This window comes from Lampris incognitus, chromosome 1, assembly GCF_029633865.1.
Source record: "Lampris incognitus isolate fLamInc1 chromosome 1, fLamInc1.hap2, whole genome shotgun sequence".
Lineage (NCBI taxonomy): Eukaryota > Metazoa > Chordata > Actinopteri > Lampriformes > Lampridae > Lampris > Lampris incognitus.
The window spans coordinates 129,721,447-129,738,315 of NC_079211.1; the positions used below are offsets into that span (position 1 = coordinate 129,721,447).

Sequence of the window (16,869 nt, forward strand, 5' to 3'; positions counted from 1 at the left end):
TTTCTTTTTACAGTGGGATCAGTTACGACAAGCCCCTTCCTCCCATTCAGGTGGCATCTCAACGTGCTGAGAGGATCGCCAAGGAGAAGAAGGTTTGTATCAATAGAGACAGCGACACTCCAAACCATGAAGAAAGAGAGTTAAGACTTAGCCGTAGTTAACGATGATTTATTAATTTGACAAGCTTGTGTATTTGGGCATAGAAGTGTTCAACAGAGCACTTGTGTATAGAGTAAACAAAGGAAGTACACATGTCCTATATCTCTTGCAGAGAAGAAGGTGTGTTTCTGCAATGTGTCAGCACCTGCTAACTCTTATTTCCATGTGGCTTAACAACATGCTAGGCAATAACTATTATGTTCTAGAATAGTTATGGTTATGTATTACATTGGCTTCTTAGTTGGAAAATGTTTTGCATTTGTGTCATTGTTTGTTTGTTTCTTTTTAGGCCCTGGCAGAACAACAGAGAGCTCAGCAGTTAGCCCAACAGCAGCAAGCTGGAGCCCCCCAGGCCCAGGCCGCCCCTGGCCAGGCCCAGAATCCTGCTGCAGGCCAGGCTCAGGCATCAGGGGTTCCTCAGGCCGCTGCAGTGACTGGGGCCACTACTGTGCCAAATGCAGCTGTCCTGGTAACAATCTAAGCATTGTCCACCAACATGCTTCCATATTAAAAAAAAAAAGAAAAAAGAATGCTATTATTTGATCTACTCACGAAAGTCTCTTACACCAAGCCTCATGTTTTTTAGGCTGGAGCCATAAAAAATGCCACTGTGGGCACAACCATCCAGGCTGGTACGTCTGATGCATGTGGAACATTTGTCTTACTTCACAGTTTTCTGTAAAGGGGATGCAAATTAATTGCTAAGGCAATAGCCTCTCTTGTTGTCATGCCAGTGCCTTATTCCTTTCTCTTTTGTTCCTCCCAGCCACCGTAGGAGGAAATGTGATTGTGAACACAGTAGCTGGAGTTCCTCCAAGTCCCTTCCAGGCCAACAAACGCCTGGCATCTCCAGTCATACCAGGCACCCTGTCTGTGAGTCATGGTCATTTATTATTGCTGCTACTGACAAACAGAAATTCATGATTCAAATAGCCTCTGGACTGGAATTAACTAGAATACAGCCCAATCACTACAACCACTGGAATCTGTGCTCATTTTGTTGCTGTTCTTGTTTTTGTTATCCAGCCCGCTGGGGCACAGGTGGTCCATGCACAACAGAGGGCAGTTCCTGCTGCTGCTGCCCCAGCTGAGGTGGTCGCTATAGCAACAGGTCAGGGTGTCCGAGCAGTTACCCCAGTGACTGCATCTGCAGTGGTCTCCACCACCCTGAGCGCAGTGCAGTCACAGACTCGCTCATTAGTCACTCAGGTCACACCAGGTACTGAACTGAGCAACAGCTTTTGACTTGAATCAAACAGAAGTTTGTCTGTCACTGCTTTAGAGAGCTGATCTCACTCTCCTGTTTCTCTGCAGCCACAGGTATGCAGCTGCCCCAAGGCAAGCCTCTCACCCCGGCCCATCTTCAGATGCTACGCCAACAGCAGCTCCACCAGCAGCAGCAGGCTGCCTCACCCCAGATCAAAGCTGTGGGCAAACCCCAGGTACAACAGTCTCATTCTCCTCCAAATAAGTTGTACCAAATGAAGAAACGCTAGTCACTACATTCATTCTCTTTGTATCTTTTGTCTATGCCATGTTGGGGAAAAAAACTCCAATATCCACTTCCATCTCGAGAATTTTTCGTTGCATTATTTACTTTTCTTGAGTAAGAAAACATTGGAAATTTAATTTTAACAATCTTGCAGCTGGGAATCTATCTAAAATGTCACAAATGTCTCCTTAATGACAGGTCTCCAGAAATATGCCTGTGACATAATGACTGCTGTCCCACTAATCTGTGAGGTAGGTGAGCCCCTAACGTGTCTGTAATTACTGTTCTAATAGGAGCTGTTGAAGATGCACAAGCAGAAGCTCCAGTTGGCCCAACAGCAGCAGGGTGTGGTGGCAGCAGCTCAGGGCCAACAGGCAGCAGGGGCTCAGCAGGCTGCACAAGTACAGCCAGCACAAGCAACCCAGGCCAATCCCCAGCTGACAACTGTTACAACAGCCAGATCCGGGGCTGTGCTGACTGGTACCACTGTGACCAACCTGCAGGTTACCAGACTGGTAAGACCTCCACTGTCACAAGGATATAAATTTAAATCCATGACTTAGGACTGTAGAATTCACAACACTTGAAGGGTAGCCTAAATGATTTTCCAGAAAGGGCCAGATGAACAATTGAGTGAAAAACAAAAGAAAGATAAGAACAACAGATTGACCAATTAAGATTAGCAAAGTACACTCGGTGTACCATTATTTTTTCCACCTATTTGTTCAGGGCAAGTTAGTGATCCATTGCTCTTCGTGACTAACAATGAGTCTTTCCTTTCCAAGACACGAGTACCCACCCAGGGACAGATCCAGGCCCAGGCAGCGCAGACAGCCCAGGTGACCCTCACAAAGCCTCCTGTAGTCTCTGTGCCAGCTGTGGTGTCATCCGCTGGGGTCACCACCCTGCCAGTCTCTATTCCAGGCATCAGTGTGGCTATAGGCCAACCCCAGAAAACAGGTGCGGAGGGGTCTCATTAAATCACTGTGATCTTTGGAAATTCATTCTTCCATTTTTGATTATTCTTGTTCAACATTTAAACAATGTGTAATAGTTACTGATTTATAATGAAATAAGTAAATAATTTAGTCTGGTTAACATGACTATAAATAACATGACTAATAATAGTCATGTTAAGATATGTATAGTTATGCTGTCTCTCTGGTCTCAGTGACAGGTGGACCTGTGCTGACCCCACCCTTCCCCCAGATGCAGGTCCAGCAGCTCCTTCAGATGAAGAAGCAGCAACAGGCTGCAGCCGCAGTCCAGCAGAAAGCAGGACAGTCCCAACAAGGACAGGCTACCGTCCAGCAGAAAGTAACTAAACACCATCTACTGCCAGCCCAACTGGATGTGGGCATGCCAAGAGCTGCTTCATTCTGATAGAAGCCAATCTCTCCCCACATCATAATCACCATTCACCAAATATGATAAATGCATGCAGCATTTTTCTTGATTTTTGTAGACATCTTGGCAACTTGGCTATTATAACTAGACCAGATACTCTGGACAGCAGATGATGTATACAGAAGTCCATATTCTATAGCTGTGTCACTTAGTGTGACTACAGCCATAATGTATTAGTCCAGTGGACCATTAGGAAGTTCTACTGACTCAGTATGGAGGACCTGTTGACCCTGGTTGTGTTACGTTCTATAGATTGGCACCCAGCAGGTGACAGTGCAGGCAGCCCAGCCAGCCCAGCAGCAACAACAGAAGGTGACCTATGCCGCCACTACCCAGCTTCAACCGGGCATCAAGACCCAGTTCTTCACTACCTCCATCGCCCAGGCCCAGAAACCCACTGGAGCCCAGCAGATCCAGGTATTACTCCTCTTTACTCCTTAAAATAGCTTAAAACATTTAGAACTAAATAGCGGACCCAATATGTTTATCTGTGATTGTTGTTTCCTTTTTAAAACAGGTGGCTAAGCTACCACAGATAGTGCAGCAGCAAACTGCTGTGGCCAACATTCAACAGATAGTGTCATCTTCGCAGCAGGTAAGTGTTGCAGCCTAGGTAGGCAGTACTGCTGAGGGTAACTCATTTTAGCAGTCCACAGCCCTTCTAATCCTGTTTCTTTGTCCTTTTTTTTCAGATCCAGGCCCAAACACAGACAGTGGCCCTGACCCAGGCTGCCACGTCGGCCCCAGCCCAAGTCCAGATGATCCCTGCTGGGACAGCAACAGCCCAGGTGGTCCAGCAGAAGATCATCCAGCAGCAGGTGGTGACTGCAGCTGCCTCACCCCAGATCCAGACTCCTCCTCCCCACAGCCCTGCCCAGCAGCCTGCTGTGCTCCCTGCTGCTGAGTCCCCAGTGCAACAGCCTGCTCAGACCCAGCAGGCTACCAAGGGACAGGCTCGCCAGGGTGGCATGAGGGCCAAAGCTCCCACCAAACCCACTGGAGGAAGCAGCTAGGAGCAATATAGTGACAAACTGGCACAGACTGTGTGGCAAGCAGCACACTGCTCCCTCACTATACTCGAAAGGAACTCTGAAGGGTCTTTATGCAGTACAGATGTGGCTGCACTCAGTCAGCTCTGTTACTTCTGATCACTGCTTGTCTGTGGAAATGAGGAATGTTCCTTGAAGATTATCAAAATCTTACTCGTTTTTCCCCCCACCTGTATCTCAGATATACTGCGCTATACAACTTAATAACATCAAAAAGAGGTGGTCTTCACATTGATGAATATTATGATGTTATTCCATAAATATCCTGTTGCTGGGACCTATGGATGATGTCACCATGGGGGGATCGTGTCTATTAGATTAAGTGTATTCATAGTTTTATGATGTCTGTAATTCCCTGGTTGTTTATAGCTATTGAATGGAAAATAATGCACGTTCGTTTAGTCATCATTTATGGGTTTTTTATTGTAACAAATACTCTGTAAACATGTACTTTAGTATTTTGTGTTTTCTCATAATTTTTTTTATTGATGTTAAAGAAAAAAACTGTAAATAACAGAAAACATTTGTACTTGTAAAGTAGTTGTGTTTTCATTCGATTTTTTCAGCCTAATTGTAATAAAAGTGTTTTGTTTTTATACACAATTTCCTTTTCATCATTCATTAAATTCTTTATGATCAATATGAAGGTTTCTGAATACTTTTAAATCTGCTATCCAGGACTTGGTTGTAAGAAAGTGCACCAGGGTAATGCTTTGATGTGTGTCATGGTGTTATTAATATTTCCTTATGTGTCATGAATAATTGAAGACAGGCATTGTTGCTATCACGTCTCATCTGATCTACATGAATAAAACCCCTGTAAGACTGAGTATGGAGACACCAAAACAGGCAGTAGTGAGACTGTAACTTTAATAACTGCATTTTGGTTTTATGCAATTTATTTCTTTGTTAGGCTTAGAAGCAAAGTGTAACAAAAGATGGCACAGGAGACAAAGTCCTCAATACTGTATATTTACTGCCGGCTCCCTGGCTGGCTGCTGACACTGGCAGGGATGTCAGAGCACAGGAGGTGCAAGGGCAAAGGAGCCAAGGATTATCTTGCACACTGGAAATCACTGCTCTTAAAACAACTGTTAAAGAGCTATTCATGCCTGAGTATGGCCGACAGACTCGTGGCCTAAACTTGAAACTGAAAATGAATAAATGCATTCAATTTTAAAACTAGCTGCGATAGAGACATTAGTATTTTCGAACATCACTGAATGCTTTCTCGTGCATTTTGTACTGTCTGCTGGAAAAAAAATATATTAGTATAAAATGTGTAAATCAGTTTTTTCTGTTTTACTCTTAATAGAGCTTCCCCTGATTCAGCTTCTTACAGTTTATTTTTTCTAATTGGAAGGTTATTAACATACAATCGGCAATTTTCAGACATTCAGCCATTAAGTGAAATATATGTCCTCATATCATTTACATTTCTAAGAGTGAAAATGGAAAAAAAGGCCGATAATCAAATGAAATATGCAAAGTAAACAAACTAACAAAGTATCTAAACATGATAAACAAACAATAACCTAAATAAAGTCAATGAAACTTAATCAGGGGCTACAGAAGACAGTTCTTTATAATATGAGAGTTTATTCATCATTGTGGGCCAGTGTGTCTATATACGTACATATTGAACTCCACCAGAAAAGCACCAAGGTTCGGGAGGGACCTAGAGAACCTCGCTTTATGTATGTGAAATTTACCAAATGCAAGTATAACATTTGTCATGAAACTTGAAGATTTATTTTCACATTCAAATGTAGTAATAATGTCTTTAGGCATAATTATTATAGACTGTCCAGTCTTGTTAAGTATAAAAATCTCCACGTCACTCCAGACCCCTGATGAGGAGGGGCAGTGACAAAACAAATGCAGAACCGTTTCTGGCTCAGCGCTACAAAAGGTGTAATTAAGATCTATGTCAGGAAATTTGGAAATTAATGCGTTACATGGATAGTCTGTGAATGTTCTCATTCATCCAGGTCATGGTTATCCAAAGGAATTGAATCGAGTGCAACTGGACTTGGTATATATCCGTGAAGACGTTTCGCCTCTCATCCAAGAGGCTTCATCAGTTCGTGCCTTTCTGACTAGACCAAGCTAGTCTGACTGGCTGGTGATGTTACATGGATAGATGTTGTGTAATATTTTAAAAATGTGTTTCTCTAATTTCATTTGAGATATAGAATTGAAATGGGCACAACCAAGCCTTACGCCATGTTATGCCATCCAGTTGTGCAGTCCAGAAAGGTTTCCCTCTGGGTGAAATCTTACTATAGCCATAAAGCACTTTCCTTGTTTGTTGGTACATTTTATGTCTGTTAATCTTATTCCGTTAACTTTTAAACAAGGTATTTGAACATTAACATTTTGATAGCCTAAGTGACATTTCATTAACTCAGTTATACCTGTGGGAATAGCCCTTATCACAGAAGCAAATTCTTTGTATTTGACCGGGAAAGATTTGGCTTTTAGGAAATTTTCCTAACTATAGAGATAACCTCTATCATCAAACAAATCTGTAACAAAGATTATACCCCTTCCAATCCAGCTGTCTTGTTAACATCTGGTTTGTTAACCAGCTCGTGCAGATTGGATGCACAAACACTGACAGTCAGTTTATTGTACACCAGCAGGAGAGGCCACAAGTACGTCATTAAAACAGGACTTCATACTGATCCACCTGTGGGTGCGTTTCAATGGCTTCATCGGTGTATGGATGTGTGTGTGAATGGGTGAATGTGAGGCATACATTGTAAAAAAAAAAAAAGAAGTCATTTAACATCAGCTTCTTACAGTGGAGATTTTAGTCTGATCCGCATGACGTCATCCGCCACCATTTACCTACAGCCAATCAGATCAAATCACGAAACCCTGCAAACCCGTACTTGTACTTGTCACTCACAGGTCAGGTCATGAATATTAATGAGCACTAGACCACTCCCTCGCAGCGCTTGACACGATATAAACCAGCAATAGATACTGGTATCGAAAACGAAATTAAGTCATTTGCAAATCCCCAAAGAAAAAAAGTTCCTGAACGTATTATTATGCCGTGTCCAAGGCTTTTAGACATGAAATGTTTAATCTGATCACTGATGTTGACTGATTGGAATCGTCCACAAGGGGGCATTGTGGTATCAGCATGATGTGCGCTCTCTGAGGAAGCCACATTGTGCCTAAAAGATTTTTTTCAGCTCATTGAATTTCTCATCCTCTCCTCCGTGCAACCCTCCGCCTCTCCTTTCCTTTGGCACCCGGTGGGCAGTCCGCATTCACCAGTAAACAAGTGAGACAAGGTAGTTGGGGTGGAAGAGAGGGCAGAAAGATGAACAGATGGACCGAGCTGGTTCCTCTGGAGAGGCACGAGCTTGGACCTCTATCCCAACCGCCCAAGGAAAAGGACAGACTTGACCTCTTTTTATTTACACTTCCGCCTGAGACTAGCACCGACAAAAATTATTGTGGGTTTTATTTTCGGTGAGGTGCCTGCGTGTGAACGAAGTAGATCTTATAGAGCCGGCACAGAAATCAGTGGACATTTTCTAAAGCATGAAGGTCATGAAATAAAGATCAGCAGCCGCATGTGCACACAACCTCTGAGTCTGAGAGACATAGCGGCACCCTGCATGTATTAAAGCTGAAATCTGCAACTTTCCTCCCTTAATAAATTGCCCTTTTATCCATCTGGATCACGGAGTCAGGTTGCATAATGCCAACTGGCATATTTATCATGGTGGGAGACACTCTCCAGGCTTCGTGTAACGCAAGTGAAATTATTTTGGTCTGTGGCAACTGCTGCAGCGGCAAACATGCATGTATTGGAAACAACCCCAGCAGGGAGAAAAAAAGATAGAAATATAATGCAACCAATATTACTGTAGAACAGTGTTACAATATATTTTGATGAATTTTGTAATACATTAGATGTTGTGTTGCTGTAAAGCCCCTTGAGGCAAATTTGTAATTTGTGATATTGGCTGTACAAATAAAACTGACTTGCCGTGCAGGGCAGGCAGGCAGGCAGACCAGGCAGGCAGAACAGGCAGGTCAGGCCGTGCCGTGCAGTCTGCAGAGCAGAATAAGTGGTTAAGATAATGGACGGACGGATGGGTGGATTGACTTGATTGCCTGCATTTGCTTTGGTCTGAGGATGCCATTTTTACAAGTGTACAGACTATTTACCGGTGACCTGGCGGCACATGAGTGACAATGTCTGCTACACCGTTTGTAGTCTGGGTAAATCAGTTGTAGCAGGTCTAATTTCGCTCTGCCTCCTACTTCCAACTGTACTGGAGCATTGTTCCGCTATAATATTTGATTGCCTGGCCAGCAGAATTGCCACGTCATCATCACGTTTCAAATGGATGAAATCCCAAGAAAAGCCGCAGATTGCAGCTTTAAAGCTTGGAGGAGGGAGCGGTGGCAGACTGTCAGAACACAAGCTGTCATGTCAGGGTAAAGGCCAGCAGATGAATCACAGCACTTCACGTAATTCGTACATATCATTATTTTCCTCATTCCACACCACACCCTTTCCTTCTGCTCACAGGCCTGTGTGACGCAAGAGTCTGTGTGCTCAATGGGAAGATGTGCGATTGAGGTTGTTGTTGCAATATTACAGCTGCTGTCACCTACCATGACTGTTACTTTCTATGCTGCATTGCATTTAAACGGGTGGAGTAAATGCACTTTTCACTCTCAAGTGTAAAAATGTAAACGCAACTGTTTCTGCCATTCCTTGTATACCTGAGATGAATAAACAAGCTCTGTGATCCAGGAACTAGTGAACACAAGAGGTTTACATCTGGAGGTTCGGTGTGTGGGAGGCCCCCACGGCAGTACTTTAGAGAGCAGACGTGTTGTGATATCTTTATCTCCATTGACAAAGTCTCCCGCATGCATTAGGGGGTGCAAAAAAAAAAAAGAAGCAGCAGCACAGGGCTGCCGCAGCTGTCAGAGTCAGTTTCATCTCTCCACTCAGACATCAGCCTTCCCATCAAGTGTTTACTTTAGGAAGGTCTTTAAAGCTGAATGGTGTCAAATGCACCAGCCGGAGATCTGGGTTGCTCTTTTTTCACTGTTGTGTGCGCTCCTTCATTCGCACAGAGCCGTGAACGAGAGGCGCCGGGCATGTCGGAGAGGAGGGAAGTGGTACCAGTGACAGCCTTTGGAAATAGAAATGATGCAATCATGAGGTGTTGACGTGACAGCTGTGAGGACATCAGCACAGCGAGGGCTTTGTTGTTGCCTGAGACACAAGAGGAGCTCATTGCATTACAGGCAGGCAGAGCACACCAGGTATGAGGGAGCCCCCCCACAGGCTTGTCTGAGCTCAATCCCACGGCACCCTGCTAATAATAAAGGGCAAATCTTCTGTCTCACACCCCCTCCCCCTCTTTCTAATATTCTGGCCAGGGCTCAGATCACACAGCCCCAGGAGCTTGCTGCTAATGACGCACCTCGAGTGATGGCGATCATCACCATTGTTATTGGAAAAAGCAACAGACCCTCATCCATACTGGCTGGAGGAAGGGGGGGTTGTCATGGCAACCCTCTGCGACCCTTTATGTGTGATGTGTGCAACACGGGGCTGCTGGAGCAACCGCTCGCTCACTTGCTGCATCCTGGCAATGGAGCATCTCTCAGACACGCCTCAGTGAAGTGTTTTGCCATTGGGTTTATCTCTCAAGGACCCACAGGTCTCTGTTTCTTAGATACGGTGGATACTATAAAGGAGTACAGTTGTTTTCACATGGTATCAAGATGGCGGTTATCATAACATGTAGATTATGATAAAAACAAATGCTGTTTTCCTTCCAGTGTGATGAAAGTACATTGCTCTGGTCCAGAGTAAGCCTATCTCCCCAAGCCTGTCAAGCCTACTTCGGGCACATAGAGACACCCGAGGCCAATACAGAACAGCTCTCTTACTCTGAATGATGAGTCACGAGTCTGCTGGCTGATTTCAGTGAATTGGAAAGGAGGGAGGGAAGATGGAGGAGGGAAAGGGGGTGCTGGTGGTAATTGCTCTGCATGCGAGATGGGGTGAGAGAGCACCGGAGCTGACACGCACCACTTCCTCCAACATACTGATAGGAAGTGTCATCTGGCACTTTGAAAAATGTACTGCAGAGATCTACAGTAACTCTGCTCTCACTCCCTCTCTCTCACATTATCTGTCACTGTGTACTCTTTATTTTCTCCCTCTCTCCTGCGTCTCTTTTTCTGTGCACTCTCAGTCAGCTCTGCATTTCCCTCTACTGCTCTCATCGTCCATGTGAATGTCTCGTGGTGTGACAGCCATGTACAGCGGATGGCTGTGAACCACAAAGGGAGAATTTACTGTCTTCACTATCTGGATCATGGTGATAACCTTGACAGAGGTGGGGCCCGTCTCTGCTTGCCAGTGCCGGTCCGAGTATGAGAGCCAGTTTCGCTCTGAACCAGAGCCGCTTGCTAAACCTGCTTGCCTGTGATCTGCCTGGCACTGTCCGATGTGGTTTTGCTATTTTTGGAGCTCATATCCTTTATTTACTGAGGCGGAGGAAGAAAGCCAAGTCTCCTGACCTGAATTGCACTTCCCAGTTACAGTGTCTCCCTTTTTGGAGTGTGCCAAATTCCCATATCCACCACAGTTAATTACACCCACTGCCTTGGGCTGGAGTGTAAATGATAATCCACTCTTCCACCCACATCATATGTTAAAGTCCTCGGTCCTCGTGATGTTGTTTATTGTGATCATGACAGGGGAGAGAAAAAAAACTAATTTTAAAAGTACATAACTCCCAATGACCGACTGTACTATTCCACAAATATATGCTGGAACTGCTTAGCCTTCTGTAATTGAGAAAAACAGCTATATTTTTTTTGGCAGGCTTTGAGGTGTCTGTTTGTGGGTGTATGTCACTGAGTTTGTGTGTGACCGTCTGTGTGTATCTTTGTGTGCACATGTGTGTGTATGGGTGTTATGCATCATTGTGAGTATTTTGACCCAAGGAACAGTTAACTTCTTGGTGGCGGTTGTCATGTTTGCAGACTGGCTAAGGCTGCTGCTCCATGGCAGGCAGACTTAGAAGAAGTTAAGCTCTCGGTGTTGGCCGTTGGGAGGCTGTGCAGCGATGGCTAATGTTTAAACCACTGAAACCACAGCTCGGAGCCCATTGGCCAAGAAGAGTAGGGAGCAGCAGACTGTGGAAAAGTGTTTAGGGGGATGGGTGTATGTTGGAAAGGGAGAAGATGTTAAGAAACATAGCAGAAGCCCCCCCGCCCCCGACCTGCCCTCCCTCCATTCCTCTCACCAGTCACTGCCACCCACTCCTTAAACAAACTCACACACATGCTAAAAGATGAATATCCAACAAATGAAGGTGAGAGGTGAGTGAGGGCCCAGTATATGTGAGGTGTATTGTGCAGCCAGGGCCTCCATACCCCCTCAGAGGCCAGCAATCAAGGGGCCCGGTCTGCAGGGCTGTGGGGGAGCTTGTCTCACTAGGATGTTATTTATTGGCCTACTTCAAATCTCCTGCTGCCTCCTGCACTCCCTGTCACTCCCATTGATCTTGTCCTGATCCGCCCCCACTGACGGCTCTGCAGCCTACCCTCCCCTCTCCTCTCTTTTCCTCTCCTCTCCTCTCCTTCCCCTTTTGTCGGGTAAAAAGCCCTCCACTCCTTGCCTGCTCTCTGATGAGAGACACAGAGAAAGTGCTTTACCATCACTTTTGCCATATAACTACCTACAGGATACACCATGTTTAGGTTTTGCAAGAGATACTCATCTCTTGCAAAACCTGATCATTTTTATCCTTATTTCACAGAAAATAGACTGTGTTAGCTTTGTTGCTTGAGGCTTGTTGGCCATATGCAGCAGAAAGTGTATTTGGTGACCTCACCTTTAACATACTTTATCCTCCAACTGGGGAGTTAGGACTGCCTTACCGCAGTATGTTTCTACAGCGGTTGGGTCTATGTGGGCGCGGTCAGCGGGCCGTGGATCTTTGTTGTGGAATGCTTGCCGATGCCAGGAATGTCCTGGCCATGATAGGAAACAGGTGTGTTAGATGAGAAGGAGGTAATAGAGTTTACCATCAGATGTCTGGGGGCTCTTATTAGAGGAACCAGGGAACCCTTGTAGGGCATGGCGACTGTCCATGGCGCTGCCTGTGCTCAACAAACCAACCCCCCTACCCTCTTCCGTGACATTTGCTATTTACACAGACCAGCCTAAACATAGACACACACGATTCACTTGCTCCAAACATACCCACATTCTAACCACAAATACCCGTTAAATGCTTGGTTATGTATTCAGAGTTGCAGCAAGTGGTTGTTCATCTGAGTGTTGTTATTCTGGTCTAACCACATCCACAAATAACCATCTGACAGCTACCTATACCACTACACGCTTTCCTATGTGGCATGAGACCGGAGGATAACATAACCATAATGGTTATAGGCATTGCATCTATCTCATACTTCCTGCCCAAATAGACATAAGTCTTTTAAAAGACCTACAGTCAATTACAAATTGTGGGCAAAGCCTGTTGTGGCGGTCTGTAGCATTCATGGGCAAAGGGTGGTTTTCTGTGCAATCTCAGAGACACTGTGCACTGCAAGCAGTATTTACCGACAGCAGTAGAAAGCATATTTAGAATAGGGAGCATAATATCATTATGTCAGCGCTGTACCTGCTGTATCATATGACTTATGTAAATTTCACTGCGCTACACAGATCAGCACATATTCACTTTGCGACAGATGCCCCCATATTGGGTTTAGCGGTGTATTTGTGTATGGCATTACAGACATCAGTCTATACTGAGCTCAGTCACACATGGCTGTGCAGCTTGGTGTTGTGTGGCTCAAGCAGGCCCGGCTGCTTTGCTGTGTAGGTGCCTGTGAGCATGTCGATAACAAGCAGCAGCCTCTATGTCAGAATCGTTTACTGCCTGGAGGGCACAGAGACGAAAAGGGGGAGTGTGCATGTCTGCCTCTAACCTACTTAAACCTCACACTGCACAAATGGAAGGGTTGATATGCAACATGAGATGTCCAGGAAGATTCCACCCCGTAAGCAGGCGGGCCAGAATAAATGTGCGAGATTAATGCCAGAGGAAGTATTGTGTGTGCGCGCGCGTGTGCCTGGGTCCGTGCGTTGGTGTGCAAATAGCCTGCGTGCACGGGCGGCGCTAGGGCCACCAGGTACAGGGAAGCTAAATTTCCCAGGACTTGCATCAGACAAAATTAGTTTACCCCAACAGCTAAACCGGCACTTACAAGTAAGAAGGTGCCCATCTCGCTAAAATACGACTCAGTGAACCTTATTCAGCTGTGAGCATTTGACTCAAAATTACAATCAAATTTCCTGTTAGGCCTCTACATTGTTATCGCCGGTGTCATCAAACTGAGATGCCGCAGAGGAATAATTCCATTCATTCTTCACACAGATTAACATTAATTTATCCTGAGATCAGTTTGCCTTTACCTGCCACAGATGTTTGTTTTGCTATTGTTTAAGAGGATCACAGACACACATCTCAGAATGAAAACAATGTTTGCTTGCGCCTATAAGAGGATCTCAACCCCGTACTTTTTATAACCTTCTTTTTTTATTTTACCAACACATTATATACATAATTAATAGTTAGTTGAAATTAAAATGATCATAGTTTTTTCCAGCTAGCAGTAAACCAGATCCGAAACAAACCAAGCATGAAATCAACAGCTATGCGAGTGTAAGCGCATTTTATAGATATCGCGTGACGTAAAAGCTGCGTTGTAAACAAGATGCGCGCGCAGAGCGTGTGGCAAAACATGGCCGAGAAACAACGTGCGTACCTATGAAATTCAGATGAAAGCGTATGAAACTTAAAATTAAACGGAGAAAGTTCGAAATTCGAGAAAAAGGAAATCTCAGAATATGCTGAAGGTCTAAGCAAGGAAGACAGAAAGCATTACGAGTCAAAACTTACGCTAAGCACTGGAGAAAAACTTCCCGACCCGTTTACGCTTGCTGAAGCTCGGTGGACAAGCAATATCACGAAGTTGGCAAACATCGGCTGGAGGGACGTGACTGAACACCTCATAGACACACCAAAGTATATTTACGAAAGAATCAATGAAGGCGTACAAGTCTTTGGAAGCACAAGATTACTTTGTTGGTGGACATGTCCAAGACTGCTTTTACCATCCGTTATCGAAGGAAAACAAGATTTGCTTCATCAACTCAAAGGTAAGCCCTCGTAGTTTAACTGTTTGTACGGTTGAATTGTTTGCATTCAACAAAAGTTGAATTGTTTGTACGGTTATGAGATCGAGGCTGGATTCAAATTATGACCTCAAACATCATGACACAAGAAAGCTGATGGAATCGTTGTCAAACTTGAGGAAGGCTAGGCATTAGCAATTCAAACTTGGGTTTGGCAATTGCTCTGCTATCACATTTAGAGCTGTTACTTACGTATGTTCAATCACAACGCTTATTTGTGTAAGAAACGGATACATACCACATATGAAATGTTCTCCGCAAATATTCGCGTTTGATATTGTAGCGAATTCGGGGGTGCAACCACAGGAACTTTCGCAGCCGGGACGCGAACCCGTATCTCCTGTACAGCGGGAGACGTCGCTAACCGCTCGGCTAAAGGGTCAGACCCGTTAGCCAAGTGCCAACGCGTCTACTTATCCATGCACGTTACACTACCCCCCCCCCCTCCTTCGGGAAGCGCGTCCCCGCGCTTAAGCATATCAGCTCCTTCACGCCTCTGGGCGCATACGCTTCCGGTGGCCTTACGGTCGCTCCATCCCACTTCTGACACCAATGTAGCAAATTCGGGGGGGGGGGGGGCAACCGCACGAACCGCCGCGGCACGTTAGCCCTTAGCTAACGAGTTTGGCCCTTTAGTCAAGCGGTTAGCGATGTCTCCCGCAGTGCGGGAGATATGGGTTCGTGTCCCGGCTGCGGCGGTTTCTGTGGTTGCCCCCCCGAATTTGCTACAATATTTACGCTCCTGGGCCTCATTCATCAATCCTTCGTACGTACAAATGTGCTCTTACACACCCATGGGTATGGATATTTTAGCCCCGAGGTTTGTCTGACAGACCAGTGTAGAACCTGGCTAACCCTTGAATTTAGACGCCGGTCGGCTAACACTGATGTCTTTGCAAGCCTGGGTGATTGCTCGTTGCAAGAGGTAGAGATGTTGGGGGAAGGAATTACAGATAACCACGAGCATTTGTTGATACCTGCCAGATAATTTGGAGGGCTAAAAAATTCCGTGAGTGTGTAAGAAAAAAATTGTACGTTCGAACGAACGACGAATGAGGCCCCTGACCACGTCTTTCAGTTCTCCCGACGGGTCGCGGGGGTCCACGCCTGTCTTCTTTGTTTTTCGACTGGCGTTTTCCCTTTTGGCATGCGTTAAAATGCAGATGTTTATTTCTACCGTCTTTACGATTTGTACAACCGACAGCGCAACAACTGCGAGGCGTTTCGTTTTGTTTTAAATCAATTTCTCCGTGTTGATCTCTTCGAAATGAACGTCGTAATGTTTACAAACAGAAGACTCGTGGCCTCTTTTTGCCTCACAATCTGAGCACACACATTTAGTAAATAAGGGAACACGTCTATTGTATTGTAAAGTGCATGGATAAGAAGACAAGCTGGCCGCTGGCCCTTTAGTCGAGCGGTTAGCGATGTCTCCTGCGGTGCGGGCGATACGGGTTCGCCTCCCGGCCGCGGCAGTTCCTGTGGTTGCGTTGTCCCCCGAATTTATTACAATATGCTAGGATAGTCTACGTTGGTTAGTCTTGAAATAGAACGAGCAGAAATAAAATTCATAACAAGAACGTTCAAAAAACAATATTCATGGGTTTGAAATAATAATCATAATAATGTAACGTACGGGAATAAGTCAACACGTTAGCCCTTGGCTAACGGGGCGGACCCTTTAATCGACTGGTTAACGTTGTCGCTCGCGGTGCGGAATACACGAGTTCGCGTCCCGGCTGTGACGGTCCGGCCGGGCTGCCCCCCGAATTCGCTACAATAATGTTCTGGGGCCCTGTGATGGTCTGGCGGCCTGTCCATGGTGTCTCCCCACCAGCCTGCCGCCCAATGTCTGCTGGGATAGGCTCCACCGTCCCCTGAACCCTAAGAGCAGGATCAACGGTTTGGATAATGGATGTGTGGATGGATGGATGTCCCTGCTTCTGGACGTCCATTCTACGTCGTTCCCTGTTATGAAAATCACCCCCCCTCTTGCGTTTTAATAGTGCCGCCCATGCCTGCATGTGTTTTGTGTTTGTCCAACGAGTGCAGATGTCCAAATATCAGAGAAGTGGTAAAGGCATATGTTGACTGCATCCTTTTATGAATCACCCAATTCCAGGACGTTTAATTAAAGGTCATTTACACTTCAGCAGGATCCTGATGTGAAAAAAAAGAAGAGCGTCCTCTCCGCAAGCCTCAGTGCTGTGTGTGTGAAGTTCAGTGTTTTAAAGGCGGAGGAGGAAATTGTTGGATACTGGCGATCATGAGCAGGACTGACACGTACCAGGTCTTGTGAAAGGGAATGCTGACTGGCTGTGTGTTCTCCCACTGTCAGCTGATGAGCTATAGGATAGTTTCAGTGACTCAAGTTGGCCTTCTTAATTCAATTTGCCTGTCGGGGAAACTTCCCCTAAACCTCTCACACACATTTTGAGAGCGTTGTTTGGGAAAGAGGGGGAGGGGAAGAGGCTTCCACTTCCCTC

At 45.5% G+C, this 16,869-nt stretch overlaps 1 protein-coding gene across 1 annotated transcript in view; it reads left to right on the forward strand.

Annotated features, from left to right (window-relative positions):
* Positions 1 to 4,728, forward strand: part of ep400 (E1A binding protein p400) — a 68,584-nt gene extending 63,856 nt beyond the window's left edge. The window contains exons 42-53 of the mRNA XM_056291485.1: positions 14 to 92; positions 449 to 628; positions 746 to 791; positions 926 to 1,032; positions 1,186 to 1,378; positions 1,474 to 1,601; positions 1,945 to 2,166; positions 2,437 to 2,611; positions 2,823 to 2,968; positions 3,311 to 3,475; positions 3,576 to 3,653; positions 3,751 to 4,728. Of these exons, the coding sequence (XP_056147460.1) occupies positions 14 to 92; positions 449 to 628; positions 746 to 791; positions 926 to 1,032; positions 1,186 to 1,378; positions 1,474 to 1,601; positions 1,945 to 2,166; positions 2,437 to 2,611; positions 2,823 to 2,968; positions 3,311 to 3,475; positions 3,576 to 3,653; positions 3,751 to 4,071 (1,840 nt within the window). The 3' untranslated portion in view covers positions 4,072 to 4,728. The remainder of the gene's footprint in view (positions 1 to 13; positions 93 to 448; positions 629 to 745; positions 792 to 925; positions 1,033 to 1,185; positions 1,379 to 1,473; positions 1,602 to 1,944; positions 2,167 to 2,436; positions 2,612 to 2,822; positions 2,969 to 3,310; positions 3,476 to 3,575; positions 3,654 to 3,750) is intronic.
* Positions 4,729 to 16,869: the final 12,141 nt, after the last annotated feature.